Source organism: Macrotis lagotis, chromosome X, assembly GCF_037893015.1.
Source record: "Macrotis lagotis isolate mMagLag1 chromosome X, bilby.v1.9.chrom.fasta, whole genome shotgun sequence".
Taxonomy (NCBI): Eukaryota; Metazoa; Chordata; class Mammalia; order Peramelemorphia; family Peramelidae; genus Macrotis; species Macrotis lagotis.
This window is the reverse complement of record NC_133666.1, coordinates 533,906,507-533,930,157: the sequence shown is the minus strand read 5'-3', so window position 1 is coordinate 533,930,157 and position 23,651 is coordinate 533,906,507. Positions and strand designations below refer to the sequence as shown.

At 33.7% G+C, this 23,651-nt stretch overlaps 1 protein-coding gene across 3 annotated transcripts in view; it reads left to right on the top strand.

Moving 5' to 3' along the window:
* Positions 1–23,651, top strand: part of EXOC2 (exocyst complex component 2) — a 234,013-nt gene that overhangs the window by 146,425 nt on the left and 63,937 nt on the right. For all 3 annotated transcript variants that reach the window (XM_074199429.1, XM_074199428.1, XM_074199430.1), the window contains exons 18-22: positions 8,060–8,140; positions 8,590–8,649; positions 9,492–9,553; positions 13,888–13,954; positions 17,721–17,837. In XM_074199429.1, coding sequence (XP_074055530.1) covers positions 8,060–8,140; positions 8,590–8,649; positions 9,492–9,553; positions 13,888–13,954; positions 17,721–17,837 — 387 coding nt within the window. The remainder of the gene's footprint in view (positions 1–8,059; positions 8,141–8,589; positions 8,650–9,491; positions 9,554–13,887; positions 13,955–17,720; positions 17,838–23,651) is intronic.

The following is a 23,651-nucleotide window of genomic DNA, read 5'->3' as shown; positions in this document are numbered from 1 at the left end:
GGGTATTGTGGGCTGTAAGTTTGATGCTTATAGACTAGAGAATTTCTAGGTTTCTTTCCATCTCTTAATCCTTGCTCCCAGGACTTGACAGGGTATCTCAGACCTGATTGACATCTGTAAAGCTCTAAGACATTCTTAAGTGAAACATGACCCTTTTTATCTCTGTAGAGAATCATAATGAAGGTATCATGTTAGTTATGCCTTTCTTTAATATAACCATCTTTTTCTTTTTTCTCAATTTCTATTATAAAAGCAGATTTCATTTTTCCTGATAATGTTCAAATAGAACTATCCCATTTATTTAGAAAAAGCTTAATTTTACTCTTTTTTTTTCCTTGCTAGGTAGATGGGAATGATTTCTAATCTTCATCAGGTCAAGTTTGGAAATGAACAGTAAATGTGACCCCACAAAAACTGTTCTTTCAGGCTGAGGCAACAACTAAAGTGTTATCTTTAATTTGAACTTGCCTTGCAACATTCTGAAACAGTTCATTTGAGAGCATCCTGTTTTCTTCTCATTTTGAAAAGTGGCCTTTATCTACCTTCACTCAGTTTGGATCAGTTCTAAGAATTTTACTTTTCGTTAGAACTGGAATAGTCTATGATGATTCCTTAATCAGCAAAGTTCGATGATTCATGTACTATATGCATAAATGCTTATTACAGCTAAGTGTTTTTTCCTTTGGGAAAGAAAAAAACTTCATTTACAATTTTATTTATATTTTGCTTTAATGTTTCCTGTTTAATTTTAGCCTGACTGACTTTTAAAAAAATCACTCAACTAACCATTTTATAGTTAATTTAAAATTTTCCTTTGTCTACTGAAAACTTTTTCTGTTCATACTTTTTGCTTTTGAAATAACTTTCTGGTTCTGTCTTTCCAGTTTTCTGCATACTTTTATTATAAAGATATAAACAAAAATAAAGAAGCAAGAAAAAAAGAAAAATTGATTCTAGATTTCATTTTAAATTATTTACATAGAGAAAATCTCTTCAGATAAACAAAAATAAGAAGCAGTAAATATTGAATACAATCATAGAATTCCAGAATTCCAAGTCTATAAAAAAATTAACTGGTAAACTAGTATTCATCATTTCCTAATTAAGAGAAATTCTGATATGTTGTATTAAAAAAAATGATAAACCAGAACAACCCAGAACTAGTTTTTTCTTTATAATGTCCAGAAAGAGAATCCACAACTCCCCCCTATAATTTTATCCTGAGTTTAAAGGGGCACACTTATGTAAAGTTCTTTTGTCTCTTACCTGAATCTCTTGACACAATTTAAACTGTTTTACTCCAAATGAGATAATGTATTTGTGTGTGTATACATATGTGTGTGTATTATATATATAAACACTTTACAAACTTTAAAACTCTATGTAAATATCAATAATTCCATTCCTGCCCACAAGAGGGGTAGAAAAGTCATCCTTAAAATTTCTTTCACTATTTAACTGCCTAGAACTAAGGGCTTGAATTGCATTTGTTTAAAATACAATTTCATTTACACTAGAGAGAATTGAAAGGCCTCTCTCAAAATGAACAAATAAAGCAAAAAAGATTTTAGATTTTAAAAGAATTATCTACAGTAAATACTGTTTTGAATTCTGTACTCCCACTTTGATATTACTCTTTAGAGTGCCATCTGGTGGTTTTAAAATAGTGGCAAAATAACCAGAATAAGAGAGAATAGTTCCATACTCCAGTATCTTTGATTTTAAAATTTTTTTCTTCTTTAGGTCAAAAAAATCTATCCCTCAAGCTTGTTAAGCTTTAAATTCAAATTCTTTATTAGATAGTTATTCACAGAAAAAACAACATAAACTAGAATGAATCTTGTATTTGGAATCAGAGAATTCAAGTTCTAGTCCCCACATAAAACTTAGCTCTACTACTTACCTGGGTAAGTTTAAGTAGGTCATCTTCCCTCTCAGTTTTAGCAGTCAAATTTGATTCTTTTTTTTTAGGTTTTTGCAAGGCAAATGGGGTTAAGTGGCTTGCCCAAGGCCACACAGCTAGGTAATTATTAAGTGTCTGAGGTCAGATTTGAACTCAGGTACTCCTGACTCCAAGGACGATGCTTTATCCACTGTACCACCTAGCCATCCCATTAGCCATCAAATTTGAAAGTTACAATAGAGTAGACCTTTATATGTCATGGACTGCTTTGGCAATAGAAGTCAGGACCCATCCTCAAAATACTATATTTTTTAAAATCTATAAATTAAAGAAACGATAATTTTTAGTTAGATTGTTGTGAAAAGAAGTTATCTTTTCCCATCCAGGTTGCCAGACTCTTAGTTATGAGGATCTATGATTTATGATTATTTCTGTATATAGACCTAGTATTGGTATGGCTGGTCAAAGGGTATGATCAGTTTTATTGCTCTTTGGGCATAGTTCCATATTGCTCTTCAGAAAGGATGGATTAGTTCATAACTCCAACAACAGTTCATTAATGCCCTAATCCTCCCACAACCTCTGCAACATTGATCATTTTCCCTTTTTTGTCATCTTAGTCAGTCTGAAAGATTGTCAGGTAGTACCTCATAGTTGTTTTAATTTGCATTTCTCCAATCACTAATAATTTGGAGCATTTTTTCAAATAATTATATTTAATATTAGTTTCTTCATTTGAAATCTGCCTGTTCATATTCTTTCACCATTTATAACAATTGAGGAATGACTTGTTACCTTATAAATTTGATTCAGTTCTCTATATATTTTGGAAAAGAGCCCTTTATCAGAATCCCTAGCTGTGAAAATTATCTCCAGCTTTCTGTTTTCCTTCTAATCTTGCTAGCAAAACTTTTTAATTTAATATAATCAAAAATCATCCATTTAGCAATTTTTAATGTACTCTATTTCTTGTTTGGTCATAAATTTCTCCCCTTTCCATAGATCTTACAGACTGAGTATTTCTTGATCTATTAATTCTGCCCCATTACTTTTTTCTTTTGTTTTTTGTTTTTTTGTTTTTTGTTTACATTGTGTACATTGATCTCACTTGAATGTGATGAGAAAGAAATCATATCCTTAAGGAAGAAAAATAAAGTATTATGCCTGATTGTTGCAGTAATGGAATGAGTAAGTCCATCAAGGTTGGGCAACACCCCCATGTTGCTGCTAGGGTTCACAATGTTCCTCTGGTTCTGATCATCTCGCTTAGCATCATCAGTCCATGCAAATTTTTCTGGAATTCCCTGAATTCCCATCCCTCCTGGCTTCTAATAGAATAATAGTGTTTCATCACATACATATACTATATTTTGTTAAGCCATTCCCCAAATGAAGGACATTTAATTTCCAGTTCCAGTTCTTTGCTGCCACAAACAGAGCTGTTATGAATATTTTTATACAAGTGATTTTTTTATACATTACTAAAATATTCTTGTTTAAGAGTAAGCATAATACTCTCTCCACCCAAAAAATATAGACCCTCATGAGAAATAAAGTAAACTAAAGAGAAAAAAATTGTTTCAGTCTGTGTTCTGATACCATCAGCTCTGTCTCGGGTGGATCACATAAGTCCATTGTAAAAATTACTTCCATATTTTTCCACTGTTGCTGTTGCTGATTGTAATTCCCTCCATCCATTCCTCCCCACTACCATATATTATATTTTCTCTCTCCTTTCACTCTGTCCCTCTTCTAAAATGTGCTATAGGATAACTGAGTGGCTCAGCAGAGTGATCACTGGCCCTGGGGCCAAGAGGTCCCAAGCCCATATACCACCCCTGTCCCAGACAGGTCACCCAATCCCAGCCCCTTGCAAGAATTAAAAAAGAAAATGTGTTATGTCTGACTATTCTGTCCTGTGATCTACCCTTTCTTCTATCACCCACATCCCCCCCCTTCCCCCTTTCCCCCTTCTCTCCTTTTTATTCTAGATGTCTATACCCTATTGAGTGTATATGTTGTTTCCCCTCAGAGCCACTGAGAGTGAAGGTTCCTTCATTCCCCCTCACCTTCCCCTTTTCCATATCATTGCAAAAACTTGTAAAAAAAATCTTTTATATGAAATTTCTTAGCCTATTCCACCTCTCCTTTCTCTGACTCCCAGTGTATTTCCCTTTTAGCCATTGACTCCATTTTTACAATAGATTATATCTTCAAATTCAGCTCTCTCCTGTGCTTCATCTATAAAAGCTCCTTCTACCTGCTCTATCAAATGAGAAGTTTCATGTCAGTATTATCAGTATCATTTTTCTATGTAGGAATACGTGCAGTTTATCATCATTAAGTTACCCCATATTTTACCCTTCTCTTCCACTCTCTGTGCTTCACCTGAGTCCTGTATTTGAAAGTCAGACTTTCTGTTCAGCTCGAGTTATTTCAATAGGAACATTTGAAATTCCCCTGCTTCATTGAAAGTCCATCTTTCCCCTGGAAGAGGATTTCAGTTTTGCTGGGTAATTGATTCTTGGGTGCATTCTAAGCCCTTTTGCCTTCCGGAATATTATATTCCAAACCCTACAAGCTCTTAATGTAGTTGCTGCTAAGTCCTGTGTGATCCTGTCTGCAGCTCCACGATATTTGAATTGTGTCCTTCTGGCTGCTTATAACATTTTCTCTTTAACTTGGAAGTTCTGGAACTTGGCTATAATATTCCTGGGGGTTGTTTTTTGGGGGATCTCTTTCCAGGGGAGATAGGTGGATTCTCTCAATTTCTATTTTGCCCTCTGCTTCTAGGAAATCTGGGGAATTTTTCTGTAGGAATTCTTTAAAAATGAGGTCAAGACTCTTCTTGATCATGCCTTTCAGGTATCCCAATAATTTTTAAATTATCTTTCCTGAATCTGTTTTCCAGATCAGTTGTTTTTTTCAATGAGATGTTTCACATTTTCTTCTGATTTTTCATTCTTTTGGTGTTGGAAGTATCATGTCTTGACTTCTTATAAAGTCATCAACTTCCTTTAGTTCCATTCTATATGTGAAGGTTTTGCTTTCCTCAGAGAGCTTTCTTATCTCCTTTTTCATCTGGCCAATTCTGCTTTTTAAAGCGTTCTTCTCAATAACTTATTAGACTGTTTTATCCATTTGACCTAAGCTTGTTTTTAACATGTTACTTTCTTCATCATTTTTTTGGATCTCCTTGACTAAACTGCTGATTTCTTTTTCATGTTTTTCCTGCATCTCTCTCATTTCTTTTCCCAATTTTTCTTTCATCTCCATTATTTGATATTCAAAATCTTTTTTGAGCCCTGTCATAGCCTGAGCCCAACTTCCATTTTTCTTGGAGTCTTTAGATGCAGGAGCTTATTCTTCCTCATCTTCAGATTGAGTATTTTGATCCTTTTGGGGATCATAGACAAAGAATTTCTTAATGATATTCCTCTTTTTTTCCTCTGTTTACTCATTTCTCCAACTTGTGCCTGGTTTGGGGGTGCTTCCTGAGCTTTTGAGTATTATTGGGACACCTGCTTTGGGGGAGGGGTTGGCACACCCCATTGGGACCTTTATTCCTCCAAAGTCTTATCTTCTCTTGTCTGTGCTTTGCTATGTAGAGGATCACAGGCACTCCCCTTGGCCCTGGAGCTGTGAGGAAGATCCCTGCTATCTTAGTACGGAAGGCCAAACTGCAACCTGGATCTGAATGTAGGCAAACGCAGAGTCCTGCCCCAGGGAGAGCAGAGAGATTTCTGCAGTATCCCCTGACCTGCTTACCATCTGTGGGCTGTGCTCTGGAGGTGCAGGCTGGTTTCCACAGATTTCCTGCTGCAGGTTCTCGCAATAGGGCTGCTTTGAAGCTGGTGCTCCTCATCCACACTCATTCTGGTGCAGTAGAGTTCTCTCACGCCCCCTTAAAGCTGTTCCCAGTGATCCCTGGGCTGGGGCTAGGCTGAGCTGTGGCCAGGGCTTTTTTTCCAATCCCTAGTCCTGGTGAAATACACCTTTCCTGTGGAATTTCTAAGTTTTCTTGTCTTTCTGTGGGTTCTGTCCCTCTAAATTTTGGCTAGAATCATAATTTGATGGCTTTTGGAGTTGTTGGGGGAAGAAATTTCTAGGAAATGCTGCCTTCTCCCCGCCATCTTGACTCCACTCCCCTTACCTTATTACTTTTGAAGGAACTACTATTGCCCAAGTTTGCAACCTTGTCATTCTCAATTAGTCATGCTTTCCTATATAAAACCCATATCCAGTTGCCAAATTCTTTCATTTCTACTTTTGTAATACTTCTTCTGTTGCCTTTTTTCCTCCTCTGCCATTGCCCTGCTCTATTTCAGGCACTCATTACCTCATGCCTGAACTGTTGAAATAGTTTGTTGGTCTCTCTGACTTAAATCTCTCTCAATGTTAGGTTGACTTCCACTCAGCTGTCAGATTGATTTTCCTAAAGCTCAAGTCTTTGTTACTCTACTATTCAATCAACCGCAAGTCTTCCTGTTATCTCCTGGATTAAATATAAAATCCTCTGGTTTTCAAAGCCCTTTAAAATTTGATACTCTCTAATTTTCTTTTTCTCTTACTTATTTCTTACTTTGAAATCCAGAGACATTAGCCCCCTTACTGTTCTAACTTAGGAAATTTTCACACACTGTCTCCCATGCCTGAAACTCTCTTCCTTCTCATATCTGCTTCCTTGTTTCTCTGGCTTCCTTCAAGTCTCAATAAAATCGCCATCTTCTGCAACTAGCCTTTTGAGTCCTCCTTAATCCTAATGCCTTCCCTTTGAGATTATTCCAAAATTTATCCTCTGTATATCTTATTTGTACATAGTTGTTTGGATTCTGTCTCCACCATTGGACTGAACTCCTTGAGAGTATGGATATTTTTTTTTTCGTCTTTCTTTGTTTCCACAGTGTTTAATACAATCTCTGGCACATAGTAGGCATTTAATAAATGATTTTTAATGGTTTAGAAAAGAAACTCTACTTAATTAAACTTCTCTGCTTAATGAAATTCTGATTCTTCTGATAAATCATGCTGATCATTCCTATCTGGGTTGCAGGGACAGATTAATCAGGGCAAGTATGCATAGCTTAAGTAAGATCTTTATATTGTAGCACCATTAGACCATAGTTTAAAAAGTATTAATTGATTAATTAATACTTGTTAAATTCAATTTTAATCTGGCCTTTTCTTATCTGTCTAAAAATCTTCTCTGCCTTAATTTGAATATAGTAGGCTAAAAACTATTTTTAAGCTGAGATTATTTCTTTTAGTCATCATTATGAATATTTATTTTCATTAAAAGGTACATTATTATACATGTGAAGTGCTATTTATAGATAAATTTAATTTATATTTTAGCAATGCATTTGATAAAGTATCTCATTTTGTTCCTGTGGAAAAGATAGTGGTATGGGCTAAGATTGTAGTTATATGATCATTAATTGTACTCAAAGAGTAGTCATTATTGTTTCAGCATCAGCTTGAAAGAAGGTTTCAGTGAAATATCTCAAGGATCTGTGTGCCCTGTGCTTTGTTACACTTTTTTCAGTAACTCAGATGAAGATAAAGATGACATGGTTATCAAATTTGTCAGTGATATAAATCGGAGTTGAGGGGTCAGTTCTTGGTTGACAATTGAGGTACAAAAAGATCTTGACAGACTAACACATTGGGCTAATTGTTATAAAATTGAACTGAGATAAGTGTAAAGTATTATCTCTGCGATCAAAATGTAACTTCAAGGGGTGGCTAGGTGGTGCAGTGGATAGAGCACTGGCCCTGGAGTCAGGAGTACCTGAGTTCAAATCTGGCCTCAGACACTTAATACACTTAATAATTACCTAGCTGTGTGGCCTTGGGCAAGCCACTTAACCCTATTTGCCTTGCAAAAACATATTAAAAAAATGTAACTTCAAGTATAAGATGTGGATCAAAACAGTTTGTCTGAAAAATAGTGGGTTTTCTCTAAGTAGAAATCTTGCTTTTTTTCAGCCCAGAATTAGACTAGAGGACTTACTGGGACTCTTTCAAGTAAAACTGTGATTCTTGTAAATATTAATTTAGGAATTAAGTGTTTTATATATATATATATATATGTATGTATGTATATGTATATGTATATATGAAATATATCTTTTTTAAAAAAATTTTTTCTTCCAGCCATCTCAATTTGAACAATGCATTGTACATTCCTTGCAGTCACTCAGAGGGGTTCTGGAATGCAAACCTGGAGAAGCTAGTGTAAGTTTCTTTTAATTTCACTCTTCCCTTTTTTAAATGCATGCATACATCTGAAGCACCTAGAAATCATGGCAATAGATTTTTAAGACATTTTAGCACAAATCAAAACCTCTTAGTCTTTCTCCCAATATGCATGTGCTTTGTGTAATTAATTGTGTTGTGTATTTTTTCTGGTTTTAAGATGGGGATTATGAGTGGTAGAATGATGCTATGATATTCTAGTTAAATATACTATTGACCCTTAATATACTCTTTAATGTTATTCTTACACACTAAAAGTTATTTTGTTAATCACTTATATCACTTATTCCTATATTTTCATTTCTTTTTTTCCCCTCATGCTTTACATAGCAATAAATTAAAAAACAATAGAAAGATGTAGTTATACCAATGAAACTGTCCTTTGCCTTAGTAAAGACCCAAAGTGTTCATTGTAAATGTTCTTCCAGGTTTTTCAGCAACCTAAAACACAGGAAGAGGTATGCCAGCTAAGCATCAATATCATGCAGGTAAATATTCAAAAAGCAATAATGTATAGTAAGCTCAAGAGTGATGTAATCTCTCAATTTCTTTTCATGTTCATAATAATTGAAAATGTACAAAACAAAGAATGGTCAGTAGACCTCTCAAACATCTCACCCTTTTTGCCAGTGTGATGTTGATTGTAATTTTAAATTCAACCAATATCTATTCAACATCTTCTGTGATAGAAAAGATACAAAGTTTAGATAAGGCAGAATCCCTACCCTAAGGTCAATAATAGCCTGATTCAAAGAAGAGATGTAACACCTCATCTAAAAGATGACAAAGATTGGTTTATGTACTTCTAAGGTCTCTTCCAGTTCTAATAGTCTAATGAAATAATATTTTATATATTTTATCTTTGATCATTTTGTTTAAGTGTTTCAGATGTATACTAATATTTTGGGCTATATTTCCCAATGAAATATCCTTGCGTCTGGAATTAGAATAAATGGGAGTCTCTGTGTTTTGGGGGGGTTGGGAAGTGGGACAGGGGGAAGGAATGATTTTTACTACATCAGAACCAGTTAAAAAAAATTTTTTTAAGAAAATAATTTAGGGGCGGCTAGGTGGCACAGTGGATAAAGCACCGGCCCTGGAGTCAGGAGTACCTGGGTTCAAATCCGGTCTCAGACACTTAATAATTACCTAGCTGTGTGGCCTTGGGCAAGCCACTTAACCCCATTTGCCTTGCAAAAAAAAAAAAAAGAAAATAATTTATTTTAAGCATCTGTTGAACCAAAAAAAAAAGTTTGCCATTTTATTATATAAAACTTTTTAAAGTTCACAAAAAAAGGTTGATATCTGAATATTATTATTTCTTCCTTAGGTTTTTATATATTGTCTGGAACAATTGAGTACCAAGCCTGATGGAGATATAGATACTACTCAGTAAGTACCACAAATATGGATTAGGTTGGGAAATCTAGTAGGATAAAAGTTCTGTCCCAAATCACCAGAGCTAGAAGACTCTGTGACAGTGACAGAATCCAGGAGCAATCTGTTATTGCTCAGATCAAAACCCCAGTCAGGAGCTGGCAGAGCTCAGATTAGGGAAATAGCTACCTAAGTCATACCAGTCTGAGAACACTGAAATCTTGCTAGGATAGCCTGAGCTATCCCTAAGACCTTGGAATAATATTCAGTAACCCCCAAAAAAGCAGCAACAGGACTAACCTAGTATGCTGTGTTGGTTCTGACATCAAGTCCAGAATCAGAAACTAGGCTGGAAGAATGAGCAAATAAAAATGGTGATACTCAAGACACTAAAGAAGACAAGGACTTTTTAAAAATCTACTACAAGAAAAGTTTCAAAAAAATACAACTTAGGCATTAAATCAACTAGAATTTCTGAAAAGGATAAAGCAAGATTTATGAAAAAAGTTAATGCTTTTTATAAATAAAATGAGAATAGTTGAGGAAAAATTGGAAAAGAAATGAGAACTATAGAAGAAAGAGTTAGAAAGAGAATTAATAACTTGGCACAAGGGATATAAAACCTTGTCCAAGCAGTAAAATTCTCTGAAAATTAGAATGAACCAAATAGATTATTACTTGATGAGATAACAAGAAATATTAAAAACAAAAAACTGAAAAAATGGAAGAAAATAAAATGTAAAACATCTCATAGCAAAAATAATTGACCTGAAAAACATTGAAGAGAAGAAAATTTAAGAATCATTAAACTACTTCAAAGCTATGGCCAAAAAAAGAACCTAGATCATATTTCAAGAAACTTAAAAAAAAAATACTACCCAAATCTCTTAGAGTTAGAGGGCAAGAAGATAATAGACAGGATCTATTGGTCACCTCCTGAAAGAAATCACAGAAGGAAAACTCTGAGGAGCTTGATAGTAGAATATCCAGAAATTCCAGATCAAAGAAAAAAATATTATAAACAACCAGAAAGAATTCAGAAACTGAGGAAACACAGTCAGGATCACATACAATTTAGCAACACCTCCTATAAAGGAGCAAATTGCTTGGAATTTTACATTCAAGAAAGCAAAGACTTTATAAAAGTCAAGAGAAACATATTTGATAAAACTGAGTATAATGCTACAGGGAAGGGTTGGATTAGGTTGGATTAGGAATAAACCTTTAATGAAAAAAGGATTCCCAAGCATTCCTGATGAAAAGATCAGAGCTACCTGGAATCTTTGAAGTTCAAACACTAGAATGAAGATAAATAACGAAAGGAAAACATCCTCAAGGGTCATAGAAGGTGTCTTAATTAGACTGAACATCTGTTAGTGATTCTACTATATCTTGATTTTCTTTTCTTTTTTTTTTAATTTTTTATTTAAGGCAGTGGGGTTAAGTGACTTGCCCAACACACAGCTAGGTAATTATTAAGTGTCTGTTCGGATTTGAACTCAGATCTTCCTGACTCCAGGGCCAGTGTTCTATCCACTGTGCCACCTAGTTGTCCCTATATCTTGATTTTCAAAGAATAGTTGGAAAGATAGGGGAAAATAGAATATGATGAGAGGAAGGGAATGAAAAGATAGGGAAATTTGTTTCACATAATCAGGGTATATAGATACAAATAAGGTGGGACTGGTCAGGAGAGCAACTGATTTCTCATTTTCACTTTGTCAGAGGAAAAAAAAAACAAACACAAGGAGCTGAGAACACAAATATACTTCACTCAACAGGGAAATAGAAAGGAAAGGGGAGAAGGTAGTCAAGGAAATTAGAGGAAGGCTACATTGAGAGAGGAATTCACAAATATAGCTCTTTTTTACGTTGCAAAGAATAGGAATCTGAAAAAGTTGCCATTAAGGAATAGCTAAACAAATTACAGTATATTAATGTGATAGAATACTATTGTCCTATAAGAACTTATGAAGGGGATGATTTCAGAGAAACCTGAGAAGACTTCTATGAATTGATGCAAAATGAAATGAATAGAACCAAGAGAAAAATAAAACCAACAATATTGTAAAGACATATAATTTTGAAAGACTTAGGAATACATGAATATAGTGAATGTTTCCAGAGAATTAATGATATGGTACCTACGTCCTGATAGAGAAGTGAAAGCCTCAAGGTGTAAAATTAAGCACACATAAAGACACATGCATAGGTGTGCACACACATACAAGCACACACTTTTTACTTTATTTTCTTTGAAATAGCCAAGTGCAGAAATTTGTGTTGCTTGAGCTTGACTATACATCTTTGCACAAGAGGGTTTTTTTTTCCATTTTCAACTGAGTAGGTGGGGTTAGACAAGTGAGAGAAGGCAGATTTTTGCTGTTTGCTAATTCCCTGAGCATAAACTATTTTGATTTGCCCTTCTTATTGGCAGTGATTTATAACCGTCTTTCACACAATTCTTTTGAGAATTTTTTTTTATTTATATCCGTTGACCATTTCTACAATAGGAATTAGCTCTTAGTCAAATATGTGTGTTAATTTCTTATAGGATATCACATTATCTAATCAAAGATTCTTTCTAATCTGTGGCTTCCTTTCTCATCTTAATTCCCTTGGTTTTCAATTTCATGAAATAAAAATTTTCTATTTTTATCTTTTGTATTATTTTCTATCCATTTTTGGTTTAGATTTCTCATTAGCCATAGTATTGTACTAAAATAAAATAGCATTTTATTGTTAGAGTTAGTTTTCATAAAATGGTTATATTGATATAAACCTAATTTTCTGTCAAACTGCCTCCCATTTTCCCAGTAATTCCTATCAAATAGGGTGTTTCCTTGCAGAAATTTATATTCTCTGATTTATTTAACTCTAGCTTATTGAGTTTAAGCTTCTAATTCTTATCTTATTTATCCCACTGATCTAATTTTCAACAAAAGAATATTCTTTATTATTGCCTTATAAATTTGAAATCTAGAAGTACCATTTCTTTTTCATTCCTTTTTATTATTTCTCTTCAAATTCTTGAATGTTTTGTTATTTTTGTCTGGACATAGCATCTGCCTTCATTGAGTTTATACTCTAACTTAAATGTCAACTAATAGAATGGAAAAATAAAGTGGATCACACTTTTACCACCCAGATTGTGAACAAAACACCTTATAGAACATGGAAAAAAATGACATTTTTCTTAATATTACTTTTAATATTATATGTAATAGAATTGAATGGACTAATTATGTAAAATTGCTTTATAATTGTAAATTTCTATACAGGTATCTATTTTGTTGCTATTGCTATTAATATGATACTTTATAATAGTACAGTCCCATTAAAAACTTGATATTATCTAATCTATTTAAAGAATTGTTTTAGTAAATATTGATTTTGCCAATAAGAATTAATGTCATTCTGTTTTTATTAATAAAGTCTCATTAATAGTGTTTATAATAATCCTCACTGATATGGTTTAATTATATATATGTGTATATACATTTTATATATATGTATGTATGTTTGTATGTGTGTATGTATATACATATTTTATGGTTACAAAGCACCTTTATATGTACTTGCTTTTTTATGACATTCAGATCTAAATCTGTGATCTTATGATTGTCCACATTAGTCTTTGTTATACATTCTTGAAACAATATAATCATTCTTGGATGATGAAAGTGAGTATCCAAGAAGCAAAGGAACATGCCCCAAGGTTACTCTAAATATAACTAACAGGGCTAGGACTCAAACCCAGCTCTTTGGATTAATTCTTCAAAGTTCTTTTTCACGTGTGTATGTATACATATATACATATTTGTATTTATAATTATACCTGACGAAGTGTGGAGTCTCTTTATAATACTGTTTTTGGATACTTGAACTTATTTTACAGATTAACTTTTTTATAAGTCACCCAGGATTTCTGAGCAAACTTAGAAATCATGTAATTATACTATGGTTAGTTATTTGGAAGTACATATATAATAGATTAAATATAATTTTGAAATCTGTCCTAAATGAGTATTACTAAGACCTTTATTCTAAGATTTTAAAGAGTTTCTAGTATCTGAATCCTTGGGAATCTACCATGGCAATCAGAAACATATTACCAAATATTCAGAAATATGTCACCATATGTTTATATGTATGTTTTAAATTAAGTAATTTATCCACAAAATGAATTTTTTAAAAGAGCTTATAGAAGAGTCCTTAAACAAAAACTGAGAGTTCTGTATTGTTAGCATTACATAAAATGAGCTTATTGGACCACTCTGGAGCTATAATCATAGAATGCTCAGGTCATAGAAAGTTACCATAACTACTTCCTTTCTTTTTACTTTTAGCCTTTCAGTTGATGTTTCCTCTCCCGATTTATTTGGAAGTATTCATGAAGACTTCAGTTTATCTTCAGTAAGTGGAAAATAAAAGGGGTCCATTTTTGTGTGTGTGTGTGTGTGTGTGTGTGTGTGTGTGTGTGTGTGTGTCCATGAAAAAATTAATTCCTAAATAAATCATTTCTGGTGACTAGAGATATGTCCTATCATAGATATGAATAGAATTCAGGCCATTCCTCCACTATCTGGCCTTGTGAGCACAGATAAGTCACTTTACCTCACTGCCTCTTATTTTTCCTTTCCTTCAAATTGAAAGGGCTAGATTGGATAATATTGTTCACCTTGACCAACTTTTTATTCACTGATTTCATATTGTTAATATACTACTAAGACTAGAATGTTAAACTATTTATAGTAATGCATTATATTAAATTATTGAGTATTATCTTAATTCTTTGGAACACCTATAATGCAATATTTTCTTCGAAGTTTTCACAAAAAAGATTAATTTTTCACCTGTGCCATGAATAAAACTTATTTGAGAATGATCTTAGAGCTAAAGTTTCAGTTCAAATTATATAACTAATGTGACTTAACACACTGACTCCCTTGTGAGGTAGGCAAAATGTAAACAAGGTGCATTGGAGTTCAGAGAAAAAAGAGGTAATTTTCTGGTGTAAGAATCATAGAAAGCTTTATGGAGGAGATGACAAGAAAATAGTAAATGAAATTAAACTTGAAAAGTTGATAGTGGCCTGATCACATAGAGCCTTGAATCCTAGCCTAAGGAGTTTAGATTTTATTTTGTAATGGAAGGAAACAAAGTGCTTGTATTCATTTCATGGAAAAGCTGTATGGTGGAGCGGGCAAAAGAATCAGAAAATTGTAAGATAGTAAAAATATAAATAAAATTTAAAGTAAAACAATAAATTTCTAAGGAGTAAGAATAAGTGAAATAGTAACCAAAATAGCCAATTGATTAAACTGATAATGGATAACATTTTCCTAAAAAACAGTTTAGGATTTGTTGATGGATGCCATATTTTAAATTGACTAGTGATATATTATACCTATTATTCTGGGTACTTTGCAAAAACTACAAAGTCATCATAATACCTAGGCTTAGGGTTCAGAGACATGACTGGGGAGTAATTCTAATGGTGGTCTTTCCCAGTCTTGGCTGTTTCTTTGTCAGTACTAACTTGTCTTTTATTCTAAGTTACTTTCCTCACTTTTCATTTTACTTTGACAAACAATTAGTACATGCTTACTGTATGAAAAGAACTGTGGCAAGGAACTGAAAGATAACTCCCCATTCACTTCCTTCTTTTTCCTTGTTCCACACTACTGTATTGGTTCTGGTAGCTTTACTTAGTCCTTGATTATTTGAAGGCTCTTAAGTTATACTTAAGCCTTCTCTGTAGTATTCTTCATGAGGGGCTACTTCCTAATTTTATCATCATATTTGAGACTGAGAAAAATTGGTGAGAGAATAGGCAGCTCCCACTTGAAAAATTTAGTCTTATGAGGAATAAAAAGTAAAACCTGTTGAAGGCTTGGGGAGTTTGCTTTTTGAAGGTCCTTTTTTGGCATGATCTAAATTGAAATATTAGAAAATATAAGTATAGCTTAGCAGTTATGACTTCAAGGACTATAGTTTGCATATCTTTTGTTTACCTTAGAGGAAAGAACTGTATCTTAACATCCATTACACTGAATTTGAATTAATATAAACTCTATATTGATTAAATGCATAAAATTTTGACAAGTGCAGAGCAGAAGCATTTTCCTGGAAAGTGCTTTTTGCCTTGTTTTTAGTAAGAGGATCTTATATCAAAGTACTAAATTAGTCATGGTTATTCCAGAGAATACATTCATACATTAGTGGCCATAGGAAAAAGTACTCTAGAGTGAATCATGGTAGCAATATGAACTCTGTTCTTAGAATTTTGTTTACAAAACTAGTTCTTCTGAAGTATAATAATTTATTTTTCAGCAGTTGAATCTAGTAATAGTGATAAAGGAGAAAGTGTTTCAGTAGGTAAGAGATTAGATTAGGAGTGGAAAGCTAGATTCTAGCTTTATTCAATCACTAAGGATAACTTGCCAAAATGAAGGAAATCACTTGACCTTTGTTTTTCCCTGTCAGAATGAAATTATTAAAGTAATCAGTAATCATTTATTAAGTGCCTACTATTTGCCAGGCACTATGCTATATATAAGATAAATAAGAAATAATTAAGAGAAGGAAAGTTCTAGAATTAAGAGGGGTTCAAGTCTTCCTATAAATTTTCTTTGGGATTTGAAGGATTCAAGAAAGTCAGGACGTGATGTTGAAGAGGTAGATCATTCTAGGCATGGGAACAGCCAGAGAAAATGCCCAGAGCCAAGAGATGTTGGGCCTGTGGAAACAGCCAGGAGGCCAGTATCACAGAATCTGAGAGTACATGACAGAGAGTAAAATCAAAGAAAACTGGAAAGATAGGCAGGGGGCTAGGTTATAAAGGACTTTGAATGTCTAATATAGTGTTTTGTATTTGCTCCTGGAACCAGTGGAGGGTTTATTATGTGGAGGGTGAAGTTGTATGTAACAAGGTCAGACTTGTATTTTAGGAAAATTACTTTGGTGAGTGACGAGAGGATGGATTGACAAGAAGAGAAACTTGAAGGTAGGCAGACCTGCCAACCAGAAATTGGAGGTGATGGGCCTTCCTACCAGAGAGCAAGAGCAGTGGCAGAGAAGAGGAGGCATGTTGGAGAATTGTTGCAGAAGTGACAGTAACAGACTTAGCAACAGATCAGATACTTGAGGCTTAGAGAACATAAACATTCCAGATAACTTTTGGTTGTAGGCTTGAGGGACAGAGGAGGATAGTGTCGCACTCTAAGGAGTCTTTTGGGAAAGGTGATGAGTTCCATTTTGGTCGTTTTAGTTTAAGATATCTTCTAAAGCTCCAGTTCAAGATAACTAAAAAGGTAGCTGGAGTTTTGAGACTAGAGGTCAGCAGAGTGGTTGAGTAAGATAAATAAATCTGAAAATCATCGGTATAGACATGGTGATTAAGTCCATGGGAATTTAAGATTACCAAGTGAACCTAGTATATAGGTAGAAGAGAAGAGAACCAGGAACAGGTATAATTAGAAGGCATAATAGAGAAGGAGAAGTCACATAGGTAGGAGAAGAACCAGAAGAGAGTGGTGCCTAAAGAAGGAAAACCAAGGAGGGAAGGATAATCAGCAGTGTGAAAACTGCAGAGACATCAAGGATAATGATCAAGATAAAAATCATTGGTATACATCTTGGCCACCTCACAAGGAAATTGAGAAAAAATGTTTACAATTCCTTATAGGCCACCATCATATATTAAGGCATAATTATTTTACAAAGTCTTAAAATATTTTTAAATTATAGGTGGCAGTTTTCATATTTTCTTTCTTACCTTATAGAACTATCTATTTATAAGGCTTTTTCAGATTAAGGGTTAAATTAAGCAAATAAAAATAAATCACTCATACAATAGAACTCTTTGGGGGGTGTACAGATCAAACAAAGATTATGTGTTATATAAAATTTTTTTTCTATTGTAAATGTTAAATTTAATAAGTAGCATGCTTTGACTTTTGGTTTATCTGAATCCATATAGTAATGAATCATTATAAAGAATTATCTTGTAGTTCTCTGGGAATATTAGAAAAGGAACAACTAAAAACACAAAAAACTGCCTGATGATATGAACAAAAGTAAATGCTCAAAACAAATTTAAGAATAAGTGTTCTCTATACTGTTATGATGATTTGTTACTGTTTTAAATTTAATTCTCCCAAAATCTATTTTGCTTTAGGAACAGCGGCTTTTGATAGTGCTAAGTAATTGCTGTTACCTGGAACGTCACACTTTCTTAAATATAGCTGAACATTTTGAAAAACACAACTTTCAAGGAATAGAAAAAATAACACAGGTAAGCAGAAATAATCATGTAAAACTGGCAAGATATTTTAAAGCTACTTATTTTTCAGGTTATTTCCTAATCATCTCTCAATCCCTTCCAGCCACCTGAATGATTCCCTTCCTTCTCCCTATTTACCTTAAAAACATCTTTATAGTACAAAATGATATTCTTTTATTTCTTTTGAAAGCTTCTTAACGTTACTTCAAATAAGCATATTAGTTAGTCCTCTCTGAGAAGAATTATTTACCTCCTATGTAAAAATACTTCTCAAAACTGAAAGGAAAAACCTACCAAACTCAGTATTTTAGAAACCATCAGATATGACCCATAAAGAAAGGGTTTAAAGGCTGTATAAACAAGCTTACAGACAACAGCAAGATAGAATGCAAAATCTAAAGAAATGCACATCTTCCTTCTGCTTATTTCTCCCAACTACTCCTTTCTTGCTCATTGATCCCATTCTACCTCAGCTACAGTGCTGAGAGTAAATAAGCCTCTCACATAAAAGATGTAAAACTTTTTTTGCCTCAAATAGAAACATTTATTTTTCCTCCATTAAAATTAAGGGCTTGGACTGAAATCAGGTCCCTGTTTAAACAGCTGAAATTTCAAAAACAAGTTATATTTTATTGTTTATATTAGCTTTCTTGATTAGGGAGAGATGTGAAGATGAAATAACCTTGTTATTAAAGGTTTATTTCTTCCTGGGCAAAGGGTTATCAGATTTCTAAGTAAAGGTTTGCTAGAATTACTCCTTAATGTTAATACAGTTTTCTCAATGCAAAGAATGAGAGATCTTAATCTTGCTAGTCTTATACTCTAAGTGCCTTCTTGATGAATCGTATCGTTTTTAAGATGATGGCTCTTATTCATAAACTCTAGATTGGGATTTTTCTTTTCAAAGAATGAAAATGTCAAGGTGGGCGGCTTTATATGTGTCTCGTTTTCCTGCCTTTTCGTAAAGATTAATCATCCTGATGAGAAATGTTGGGCCTTTAGGGCCAAGTGTCTAGTTTATTTCCAGAAATTTTTGTTGTTTATAAGTAAAAGGTTATCTCTTCCAGTTCAGCAATAATATTTTTCTCTCAGAATGGTACTTCATTTTTATAACATTATCTCTTAATGGCACCAGCCTATATGCTGGAGATCACTTTGAGTGTTATCTAAATATTGTATGAGATGATTAGGAACTGGTTACAGCAGAAGTAAAAACTTTGGTTTTTAATCTCATTCCTGATATGTCTTCATCCTCAATAGTTTTACAAGTAACTAGAAGGAACTATATACATATTACAGAATAACAAATAGGAAACCATTTAGGGAGACACCAGATTATTACAACAAAATCAGTTTGTTGAAATCTGTTTTTCATCCAGAATACCTTAGGGATAAAGATTACATAGAAAATAGACTCAGCAACTAAAGCTGAAGTTTGCTTTTCTTACCTTTTTTCCCCTCCTCCTCAAAAGTTAGTTATTTTTTAAAAGATAATTCACACTTTAAATTTTAAATTGATCCATGTCGAACTTGACAATACTTAAAGCAGGGATTCTTAGCTGGTTTTGGTCTACAGACCCCTTTGTCAATTTGGTGAAACTGTGAATCTATTCTCTAAATGTTTTTATATGCATAAAATAAAAGACAAGGTTACAAAGAAACTAAATATGTCAAAATACAAGTTTTAGATTAAAATGCAGTTACCAAAATACTATTTTAAAAGTTTATGGACCTTAGGTTAAAATGCCCTGACTTAGTGCATAGTATTTTTGTTACCATTCCATATTTCAGGTGAATTAATTGACAACAGGAAACCACCACAAAGATCTAGAGTTTTTTATGTTGACAAAAAGATATTGCTAACCAACAATGAGTATCAAACCCTTATCTTCTTCCTTTTCAAAAGCCAATAGTCTCCATGAAAGGGGGTGCTATTGGAAGTTAAGTCATTCTTCTTGTTTCTATCTTTTTGCTTCTTAAGAAATAGTTACTCATTGTAGGTCTCCTAATAGAAGATAATGCATTGCAGTCTAGGATCTACTCAGTTTGCTCTTGGTCATCTGACTGACCTTCTATTACTGATAACACTCTTTTTATGAACTTGTGGCATGTACTGTAAAATATTAGTTTCTGAGAGAAAAATTTTTATTTGAATCTCATTTCTTCCTTTCTCTGGATTCAGTATGTGAATTGAATTCAAGTTGGTATATGCAGAAGAAATAACAAGTAAATAAAATACACATATACAAATCCTTTTAAGCATGTATCCACCTCTAATGGTTGTGTACATTCAAAATTAGAACTGAAATTTTCATTAAATTGCAAAAATAGAAGATATAGAACAGTCATAATCTCTTAGAATAAAAGAATCTGTTTTTAAAACCACATCAAGAAAATAAAAATTGGTACACTGCCAGGTTGACAGACCTATTTTGGACTTTGTGAGCAGTCATTGTTTCTAGAATTAGCCTTACCAGCTGATCCCTCAGGTGACTCCTTTAAAACATTTCTCATTACAACCCTTAAAGCAAACCTATCACTTTAGTCATGAGCTCTTTTTTTTGTAAATACCAAAAATCATTTTTCTTCCATTTAAATTCAAAGTCATTCTTGGTGACACTTCTATGGTTCTGTTCTTTTCTGGAAGGATTCTCTTTAAAAGTCCTGGGAGTCTTCATTTAACATTTATAAAAATAAATAGAAGGCTACTAGCCTATTTTAAATATACTAGCAAAATTTACTATAAGCAGGATTTGATTCTACCTCTGCTCCCCACTTTAAAATCTTACTTAAGGGAGGGAGTAGAAGAGGAAGGAACCTGTGGCTATACTGTTGATAACATCAGTAAGTCTTAGCTTGTAGTTTTGTTTTGATAAATTTAAATTATGCAATTCCAGGGAAATGTTTCATCTCTCTAACAATACTATTCCATATTCCATTGTTCTAAGTGATAAAGATAGCCTTCTGTGATTTCAAAGAATATCCAACAGCATGCCGATTATGATTATGTCATCTTCACTCCAAATCTCTGTAGAAATTTAATTTTGGCCCCCTATGGCCTCTTTTACCTCTACATTTTAACCTAGATATAAACTAGATACTTCTTTTTGATATGACAGCGGGAAGTTGCTTTACAGAAAAATTTATTCTAAAAACCTTTCTGTTGTGTAATTTATTTCACATTTCATGATTGAGTATAACCTCAAGTAATTTTTTTTTAATTTTATGAATGTTGGAGTGGCTAGGTGGCGCAGTAGATAAAGCACTGGCCCTGGAGTCAGGAGTACCTGGGTTCAAATCCAGTCTCAGACACTTAATAATTACCTAGCTGTGTGGCCTTGGGCAAGCCAATTAACCCCATTTGCCTTGCAAAAACCTAAAAAAAATTATTTATGTTTTATTTTTATATTACATTAATTAATTCTGCTTCTTGAGAGATCTCTTGTAACCAAAGTAAAACAGCTAAGTATAACAAATGATAGTGACCTCATCTGAAAATACATGCAACATTTCACATTTGTAGCAGTCCTCCCCACCTCTCTTTTAAAAACTTAATAGAAATCTATTTTCTCTCTCCACTTCTCCACCTAGGGGGGGGAAAAAAGAGAGAGAGAAAAACCAATATGGTAACAAATAGGCATAGTTCAGCAAAACAAATTTTCTCTATGACTGGTCCAAAAATATGTGTTTCATCCTTTACCTTAAATCTGGATGGATAACATAATTTCATCATCAGTCCTCTGGAATTATGAATATTGATCAGAGTGTATGTGTGTTTACTTGTAAAGCATGTTCCTTCTAGTTAGGAGATAGGACTAAGAGGTCTGAAATAATAGGTCACAATTGAAGATTCCCTGGGAATAAATAATTATGTGATAAAGACTGAAAACTCAATGGAAGATCATAAAGGTTTAGTGATGATTGTAATTGCCAAGCATACATTTGTGGAGGAGTTTGGACATATTAATCTGGGCATTAAAGCAAAAAAAGTCACGTTCCCTATAATAACTGTTCTAAACCTCTTCTTTCCTCAAGTCCCTCTCTTTTATCTCTAACCCCTCACCTTCATCATATAATAAAGACTTATACAGTGCTTTCCCCAAAGAAAGACTGAATGCCAAACTTCATGGTGCCCATTATTGTACTGCTTCTTCCAATCTTAAACCTGAACTGATTTCATTTGACTCTTATAATTCTTTGTGAGAACCAAATAAGTTAATATACATATACACGCACACAACTTAACAAATCTTTTTTTAGGTGTTTTTTTTTTTTTTTTTGCAAAGCAGTGGGGTTAAATGGCTTGCCCAAGGCCACACAACTAGGTAATTAAGTGTCTGAGGCTGGATTTGAACTCAGGTCCTCCTGACTCCAGGGTCAGGGTGTTCTATCCACTGCATCACCTAGCTTCCCCTAACTTTGCAAATCTTAAAGCAATATAGAAATGTCAATTTTATTACAAATATCTTTCTCATCACTATATATATATATATGCAATTATCCCCCCTTCCCACTATCCTAGAAACATTCCTTAAATAACTTGAAGGAAGTACCTATGCATTTATTACCCCCGCTGCCATGAGCTAAAAACATCTCAAATAATTTTCTTGTGCTGGTGTCATGGTATTTTATGGGCCTCTTCTACTTTCCACCAACAGAATACCCCTTCTCCCTACTATTTTGACAAGAAGAAGGAAGCATTGAGAACAGTAGAAAAAAAGCAGTACTTTAACCTCAGTATTTATTAACCCTAAAGGAATACTAAGTGAGATAAAACTTGCCATCTACTAGAGTTTAAGACAGACATCATAATTTAGCTTACATGAAAAAGGCTAACCTAACCTGTGCTTAATTATAATTTATACAGTAGTTTTGTAGTGACAAGAACACACTTAAAGCTTGATTTTTGTGGGAGAGAGATTTTGTGTGTCTGTGTGGATGGTTGTGTGTGTTGGGCACAATTTCCAAATTACTTTCTGGTATTGTATTGTTTCTTTAAAACCTTGATAAAATAAACCAGTGCCATCTTTACTAGGGAATTCAGAGTTTAAAAAATAATTGTTTACTTGGCATTGACTTTATTTACATTCAACATATTGTTATATAATACTATTTTTATAATGTCATCCTTCCATCTGTCCTGGAATCTATGTGAGACATTCAGAAAAAATACTAAAACGCCTGAATCCAATTACTAATTTGTATTTAATGATGCCAGTATTCCAATATAGGCCTTAGGATTCTAAATCCATTGCTCATTCCACTGTATTAGGCACCTAGCTGATCAGTAAAACCTTTAGTTCTGTGAAACCACTTTAGAAGTCTTTCTAAATAGGGCTGGGTGACTTGCCTGGGGCTGCACAGCTGGGTGATTGTTGGATGTCTAAGGCTGGATTTGGACCTGGGTGCTTTTGGCTTCAGGGCCAGTGCTCTGTCTGATGCGCCACCTGGCTGCCCCTACTACTACTACTACTACTACTACTACTACTACTACTACTACTACTACTACTACTACTACTACTATTTTATTTTGGGTCTTTTTTTTTGTTTGTTTTTTTCAGGGCAATGGGGTTGGGGTGACTTGCCTGGGGTCACACAGCTAGGTGATTGTTGGGTGTCTGGGGCTGGATTTGGGCTCAGGTGCTCCGTTCACTCCACCTGGCTGTACCCATCATCATCATCATTATTATCATTAATAACAATAATTTTAATTTTTTCTCTTTACTTTATCACTCATCTGGGTCTATATTTGGGGGGGAGGAGGTATCATGTTTACTATTAAACAAGAGTATTTTAGTAGTGTATAAAAAAACATCATTTGTACAA